The sequence below is a fragment of the Somniosus microcephalus genome, chromosome 5, assembly GCF_052327205.1.
Source record: "Somniosus microcephalus isolate GS21.2 chromosome 5, FLI_Smic_1.0, whole genome shotgun sequence".
Lineage (NCBI taxonomy): Eukaryota > Metazoa > Chordata > Chondrichthyes > Squaliformes > Somniosidae > Somniosus > Somniosus microcephalus.
This window is the reverse complement of record NC_140991.1, coordinates 117941702-117949730: the sequence shown is the minus strand read 5'-3', so window position 1 is coordinate 117949730 and position 8029 is coordinate 117941702. Positions and strand designations below refer to the sequence as shown.

Sequence of the window (8029 nt, the reverse complement as noted above, 5' to 3'; positions counted from 1 at the left end):
GTTGAGACAGTGTTTGCCCTGTCCCTGGTGCCGGGTTGGCCCGGTGATTGCCCCTGTCCCTGATGCCGGATTGGCCCGGTGTTTGCCCTGTCCCTGGTGCCGGGTTGGCCCGGTGTTTGCCCTGTCCCTGGTGCCGGGTTGGCCCGGTGTTTGCCCTGTCCCTGGTGCCGGGTTGGCCCGGTGTTTGCCCTGTCCCTGGTGCCGGGTTGGCCCGGTGTTTGCCCTGTCCAGGGCGGGCCCGGTGTTTCCATGGTAACTCAGTGGCGGTCCGACCGAACGAGGCGGAAGTGACGCTCTCCGCGAGGTCGGGCTTCCGATGTGAGGACTGCGCGGTTTCCGGCAGACGCTGCAATGAAGTTCCGAGCCAAGATTGTCGATGTCGGTTGTTTGAATCATTTCACCCGTAAGTCATGAGCGGCGAGGCCTGTGAATCGCGGCCGCCGGTAACCCGGGCATCGCGGGTCGAGAGCGTGCGGTCGGCGGACAGTCCGGATCCAGCTGCACCTCCTCCCTGCTGCTTGAGCCAGGAGTACCGGCAACTGCAGAGCAGCAAAACCGTTGCATCGTTTTCAGTCTCCTGCCCCTTCGCTCAGTTTTCTTCTCTGCCTCGATCACATTGCGCCCAATCTCTCTTCTGCTTCATCCAATGCAGAGTTTCAAGCCCTGTCCACTATCGAGGCAATCTCCATTTCCACCTCCATCTCCACACTTCCTTCATACCTCGACTCGACTTCTCCCGCACCCATCCTTGCAGTCTCCAGGAACTCAATCATCCAAAACCCACCCCCCACCCCTGCCCCTCATTGAGCCCTGCTCGCCATCACTCGCAACCTCTCTCACCAGTGCTGGCTTCCCATTCACTCGTGAATCAAGTTAAAAATCAGTGTTCTTGTCTGCAAACCCTTCCATGATTTTATCCCCAGCGTTTCAAACTTTTGGAGTCTCAAATGCTTTTTTGCCTCGCATACATTCATTTCGCCTTTGATGTCTGTTAGGCACCTTGACCCATCTTCTGAAACCCCCTCCAGCTCTTGAAGTTCCATCCAACAATTTAAAGCCTTCACAAACCACTTGGCTTGAAGCTACCTCTCAAGAACATAAGAAATAGGAGCAGGAGTAGGCTTTTCGGTTCTTTGCTCTGTTAGTCACTAAGATCATGACTGATGAGCTACCCTCAATTCCACTTTCCAGCACTATCCCCATATCCAAAAATCTATCGCTCTCAGCCTTGGATATACTTGATGGCTGATCACCCACGGCCCTCTGGGGTAGAGAATTCTAAAGATTCACCACCCTCTGAGTGAGTGAAGAAATTTCTCCTCATCTCAGTCATAAATAGCCGACCCCCCTATTCTGAGACTGTGACCCCTGGTTTTAGACGCCCCAACCAGGGAAAACATCCTCCCTGCATCTACCCTGTCAAGCCCTGTAAGAATTGTGTATGTTTCAATGAGATCACCTCTCATTAGGGTTGCAAAATTCTGGGAATTTTTAAAAGAGGAAACTTTCCATGGGAATTTTGGGGAATTTATGGGAATTTTGAGTTTTTTTGCACACTGATGGTTTTTGTCTCTGACCCTTATATTATCTTTGTCGTCAAAATAGACATACTGTTCCATACAAATAAAAACAGGCTTTCAAAACTTTATTTAGGTTATAATTTTGAACTTTATTGAACCCCCCACACAAAAGACCCATCGAAAATAAAATAAAAAGAGCGTCAGCTTATTTAGCCTGTAATTTGTCCTTATTTTGTCCCTTTGAGTCTTCTACTCATGAGTCTTCTGAGTCTTCTACTCATGAGTCTTCTGAGTCTTCTACTCCTCATTGCTCCTCCTGATTCTCTGACTCTGGCTCTGACGTGTCCATTTCCTCCTCTGTGTCAGTGTCTAGCTGTGTGGTGGACACTTCTGTATCTGGCTCAATAAGTTGTAGGTTCGCCCGGATAGCCACCAGTTTCTCCACTCTCTTGTTAGTCAGCCTGTTGCGCACCTTTGTATGCGTATTCCCAAAAAGTGACCAGTTTCGTTCAGAGGCCGCTGATGAAGGTGGGATTTGGGGTATCACCGATGCAATAGGTGACAGGGCCTCAGATGCACAAAGTCCCTTCCACCAGGTATGTGCACTGATATGCTTGCATGATTCCCATATCCCATCCCCATTCCAAAGACCTTGCTTGGTAGAGAACTTTGCCAGACTTCCCAGAACTTTGCCCACATCCAGATTGAGATGGTGTGAGAGGGTAGAAATCACACTGTAAGCGCTGTTCTCCAGAAAGTACTGGTCTCCCAACATGCTTTGGGCCCAGCATGTATGCTGCAGCATGAATCGGCTTGACACAAAATTCTTGACGCGTCTGTATGAATTGAACAATTGCCTTCTCCTCTGCTTTGAGCAGCAGGGATGTGGGTGGGGCAATGCTGATTTGTTCTTTTAAATCAGTAAAAAGCCTGAGAACATCTGACAAGACAGCGTCATCTCCTTCAATCTGAGCAATTGCAGATGCTACTGGTGAGAGTAGTTTAAGGCTGCTAACCACTCTCTCCCAAAACACATCATCCAGCAGTATTTTCTTGATGGTGGTTTCCATATCCCCAGACTGGGATATTGCCATTTCTTGCAGCGACTCCTTACCCTCCAAAAGGCTGTTGTACATTATGACAACACCACCCCATCTAGTGTTGTTGGGCAGCTTCAGTGTGGTGTTCTTGTTCTTTGTCATTTGCTTGAAGTTGTAGGTTGCTGCAACTACCTGTTTTCCCCTGACATACTTAACAACTTGCTTGGCTCTCTGTACAGTGCTTCCATGGTTCTCAAACCCATGATGTCCTTGAGCAGGTTAAGCCCATGAGCTGCGCACCCAATAGACGTAATACGAGGTTAGGCCTCCTCCACTTGAGCCCAAGCAGCCTTCATATTCGCAGCATTGTCAGTAACTACTGCAAAGACCTTTTGTGATCCAAGATCGTTGATGACCGCTTTCAGCTCATCAGCAATGTATGTGCCTGTGTGTCTGTTGTCCTTCGTGTCTGTGCTCTTGAAGAACACTGGGAGAGGAGTGGAGACGATGTAGTTTATGATGCCCTCCCCTCGTACATTTGACCACCCATCTGAGATAACTGCAACACGGTCTGCCATCGCTATCGTTTCTTTGAGCTTTCCTTGGACTCTGTTATACTCAGCCTCCAGCAAATAAGTAGACAAAGCATGTCTGGTGGGAGGACAGTATGCAGGGCGAATAACATTGAAAAATCTCTTCCAGTACACATTGGCTGTGAGCATGAGGGGTGAGCCTGTTGCATATACAGCTCGAGCAAGGCACTCATCTGCATTCTTCTGGCTATGGTTATCCATTGTATCAAAGAACCTTCCAAGTGGGCCAGGAGTTGCTGATGATAAGGAGCCTGATGCTGAATGAGAACCATCATCTTCTTGAATGGAAGCAGAGGAACTCTGGGCTGACTGCTGTGAGCTTTGAGTGAAGTTGTTGCATTTGGATAAATGCTGCTGCATCTTTGTGGCATTCTTTACATATGGCTTTCTACAGTGTTTGCACATGTACACAGTCTTTCCATCTTTAATGCCTGGGGTAAAATGCTTCCACACATCCGACGGTAAACGTGGCATTGTTCTATGCAGAGAAATAAAGGGCATTCATCTCTGTGTCGAACTGCGGTCGATCAGCACGATTGCAACAGGGTGAGTACATTTTTGCTGATGCTCCATGTGATGGAAGCATGACCTGTACACACACGACGCTACATCACCAATAGTGTATTATTTTGTATATTTTAAATTGAAGGACAACAGAGTTCAACAAGTAACTGGTTTATTTGGTATAAAGTCTGATTTACTTACTGCATCATCACAACATCAGCAGAAAAGAAAATGACTTCCCTCAGGACCCCTAACCTGGATCTTAAAAAAACTATAGCAGTCTTACAGATGCCTGCAGGCCAATCACAATTCGATATGCAAATATTACAAGTAGAGGGAGCTAATCGCTCATCCACTCATCCAACCAATCAGGACACATTTGTTCACAGTCACACACAAAACTTGTAATTATTAAAACAAGCCAAGTAAGAAGATAAACATATATTGATTAAGAAATTCCTTAATAATTAAGATTCCATCTCTGTTAGTAATTTTAAGAGAGGACCTGTGGGAAAAAAAAAAGAAATACAAAAAAAAAATATTATGCTAGCATGTGCTTTTTTGGGCAAAATTCCCAAGCTAAACTTCCCGTGGAAAATTTCCGGAAATTTACTGGAAATTTACCGGAAACTTTCCACCCCTTTGCAACCCTACCTCTCATTCCTCTAAACTCTAGAGAATATAGAGAATATTCCAGCAAAGATTTGGCACTTGCACCATTCTCTTTTATGAAGCAACTTGTGATAGTTTTCTATATCCTTATTAAACCCCTCTCCCTTGTCTTCTCTACCCTCACCTCCAACAACAAGTGCGAGGAGCTCATGGACTTCTTTGTCTCTAAGATTGAGACCATTAGATCAGCTACCTCTGCCACTTCCCTTCCTTCCCCTAGCCCACCAGGCCAAACTTCCTCTAAGGTTCTCCCCTGCCCTAGGCCTGAACTCGCATCTTGCTCCAGTTTCTCTCTGATCTCCCCTCATGACCTCTCCAAACTTATCTTGTCTATGAGACCCACTTCCTGCTCCCTTGACCCTATTCCCACTAAACTGCTGACCACCCAACTTCCTTTTTGGCTCCCATGTTAACTGATACTGTTATGGTTCTCCAGGTATTGTCCTCCTTCAAATCTGCCATCTTCACCCCTCTCAAAAAACCCACCTTTGACCTTTCTGTCCTTGCAAACACCGCCCATTTCCAACCTCCCTTTCCTCTCCAAAGTCCTTGACCGTCTTCCAACTCCGTGCCCACCTTTCCTGGAACTCCATGTTTGAATCCCTCCAATCAGGTTTCAGCTATTGCCACAGTACCGAAACGGCTCTTATCAAAGTTAAGGGGTGATCTAATTGAAGTGTTTAAGATGATTAAAGGATTTGATACTTCTTGACTTGTCTGCAGGCTTTGACATGGTTGACCGCTCCATCCTTCTCCAATACCTCTCCACCGTCGTCCAGCTGGGTGGGACTGCACTCGCCTGGTTCCATTCTTATCTATCTAATCGTAACCAGAGAATCACCTGCAACGGCTTCTCTTCCTGCTCCCGCATCGTTACCTCTGGTGTCCCCCAAGGATCTATCCTTGCCTCCTTCCTATTTCTCATTTACATGTTGCCCCTTGGCGACACAGCGTCAGTTTCCACATGTACACTGACGACACCCAGCTCTACCTCACTAACTCTTCTCTCGACCCCTCCACAGTGTATAAATTGTCAGACTGCTTGTCCGACATGCAGTCTGGATGAGCAAAAATGTTCTCCAATTAAATATTGGGAAGACCGAAGCCATTGTTTTCGGTCCCCGCCACAAACTCCGTTCCCTAGCTACTGACTCTATCCCTCTCCCTAACATCTGTCTGAGGCTGAACCACACAGTTCGCAACCTTGGTGTCATATTTGACCCTGAAATGAGCTTCCGACCACATATCCGCAGCATAACAAAGACTGCCTACTTCCACCTCCGTAACATCGCCTGTCTCCGCCCTTGCCTCATTGCTGCTGAAACCCTTTGTTACCTCTAGACTTGACTATTCCAACACACTCCTGGCTGGCCATTCCACCTACGTAAACTTGAGGTCATCCAAAACTCAGCTGTCTGTGCCCATCTTCCCCTGTGCTCGCTGACCTTCATTGGCTCCCGGTTAAGCAGCGCCTCGATTTCAAAATTCTCATCCTTGTTTTCAAATTCCTCCATGCCCCCCCCCCTCCTATCTCTGCAATCTCCTTCAGCCCCACAGCCCCCTGAGATATCTGCGCTCCTCTAATTCTGCCCTCTTGAGCATCCTTGAATTTAATTGCTCAACCATTGGTGGCTGTGCCTTCTGTTGCCTAGGCCCTAAGCTCTGGAATTCCCTGCCTAAACCTCTCCGCCTCGCTACCTCTCTTTCTTCCTTTAAGACACTCCTTAAAACCTACCTCTTTGACTAAGCTTTTGGTCACCTGCCCTAATTTATCTTGTGACTCAGTGTCAAATTTTTTGTCTTAAAATACTCCTGTGCAGCGCCTTGGGTCATTTTACGAGTTAAAGGTGCTATATAAATACAAGTTGTTGTTGTTGTTGATAGGGTAGATAGAGAGAAACTATATCCTCTGGTGGGAGAGTCCAGAACGCCATGATAACAAAATAAAAATAAAAAAATTGGGGGGGATTAAATACGTGGGGTTACAGGGTTACGGGGATAGGGCTTGGGTGGGATGGCTGTCGGTGTAGGGACCGGGTGCTAGGGTTTGGATGATCAGCCATGATCTCGTTGAATGGCGGAGCAGGCTCGAAGGGCCGAATGGCCTGCTCCTGCTCCTATCTTCTATGTTTCTATGTTTCTAAGGGGGCATAACCTTAAAATTAGAGCTAGGGTATTCAGACGTGATGTCAGAAAGCACTACTTCACACAAATCTGGAACTCTCCCCAAAAAGCATCTGAGGCTAAGTCAGTTGAAAATTTCAAACCTGAGATTGATAGATTTTTGTTAGACAAGGGTATTAAGAGTTATGTAACCAAGGCGGGTAGGTGGAGTTAAGATACAGATCAGCTGTGATGAGGGGCTGAATGGCCTACTACTATGTTCCAATGTTATAATCTATATATATAAAGCGGCTCTTCTGTCTGTCCCGATGTCTGTCTGTCTGTCCGTGTTCTATACGTTTGAAAGTTATAGAGCGTACCGACGCGCGCGTCACCTCAAAAGAAAGCTTGCGATTCCGGACCAGTCATAGGCGTATTTACGTTTCAGCCGGACAAAAATCGCGCCCGCGGTATCGAAAAACGTTCAGCGTTCCGCTCATTAGCGACCGTGTGACGTCGAGGTCGACCAATCGTACGGCGGGTTCCTGGCACGTGCCATCCTACAGTTGAGTGTCGAGTGACTTGACGATTGACCAATCCTACGCTTCGGTGACCTGACCGGTCGACCAATCGGTGCGTGTGTGGGCGGGCCTTATCCTTCTGAACGAGGTGAGTGGCCACCATCTTGATTTTTCACGATTTTTTTCCCACACTTTGTGTGTTAGGGAACTAAGGTAAATATTTGAATTGTGTGTTAGGGAATTAATTAACAATTTATTTGAGTTTCATATTGTGTTTAGCAACCCCCCCCCTCCTCCTCACCCTCGCGCAGGGGGGACTCGGGCTGCTCTCCAGGCCCGCTGCAGGCAGGCCTGAAGCTCAAAAAATTTCTCTCTCTCTCTCTCTCTCCTTCTCCTCTTCCCTCTCTCTCCTTCTCCTCTTCCCTCTCTCTCCTCCTCTTCCCTCTCTCTCCTTCTCCTCTTCCCTCTCTGTCTCTCTCTACTTCCCCCTCTCAGGTTTGACGGTGTCGGGGCCGCAGCGCGGGATGGCTACCCGAAGTGATCCGCTTGCTAACGGCCGCCAGCCCGCGGGGTTTCCCTGCCTACTCCCCGCGGGCCGCCTCGCGCCGCTGGCACTGACCGCGCATGCGCCGCCCGCCCGCGAGAGCCCGCTCTGGCTTTTTTTTAAACGGCTGTCCCCGATCTCAATCGGACACGGGAGTCTGCCAACCGGGTCCAAAGGCCCGCCTTGTTCACCAGCAGGTGCTCCCGAGGTGAGTCGGTCGGGCCTGGGCGGCGGGGGGGGAGAGTGTGAGGGTGGGGGGAGGGGAGAGGGAGAGGGTGGGGGGAGAGGGTGGGGGGAAGAGTGTGAGGGAGAGGGGGGGAGAGTGTGAGGGAGGGGGGGAAGAGTGTGAGGGAGAGGGGGAGAGTGTGGGGGGGGGAGTGTGAGGAGAGGGGGGATTGAGTGTGAGGGAGGGGGGGAGAGTGTGAGGGAGAGGGGGGGAGAGTGTGAGGGAGGGGGGAGAGTGAGGGGGAGAGTGAGGGAGAGTGGGGGGGGAGAGTGTGAGGGAGAGGGGGGGAGAGTGTGAGGGAGAGGG

At 49.0% G+C, this 8029-nt stretch overlaps 1 protein-coding gene across 4 annotated transcripts in view; it reads left to right on the top strand.

The window, feature by feature from the left end:
* Positions 1 to 273: 273 nt before the first annotated feature.
* hus1 (HUS1 checkpoint clamp component) overlaps positions 274 to 8029 on the top strand; it is a 55227-nt gene continuing 47471 nt past the window's right edge. Inside the window, exon 1 of one of the 4 annotated variants that reach the window (XM_085988104.1) lies at positions 274 to 403. In XM_085988104.1, coding sequence (XP_085844230.1) covers positions 352 to 403 — 52 coding nt within the window. In that variant the 5' untranslated portion in view covers positions 274 to 351. The remainder of the gene's footprint in view (positions 404 to 8029) is intronic. The other 3 variants (XM_085988105.1, XM_085988103.1, XM_085988106.1) reach the window with 3 other exon arrangements.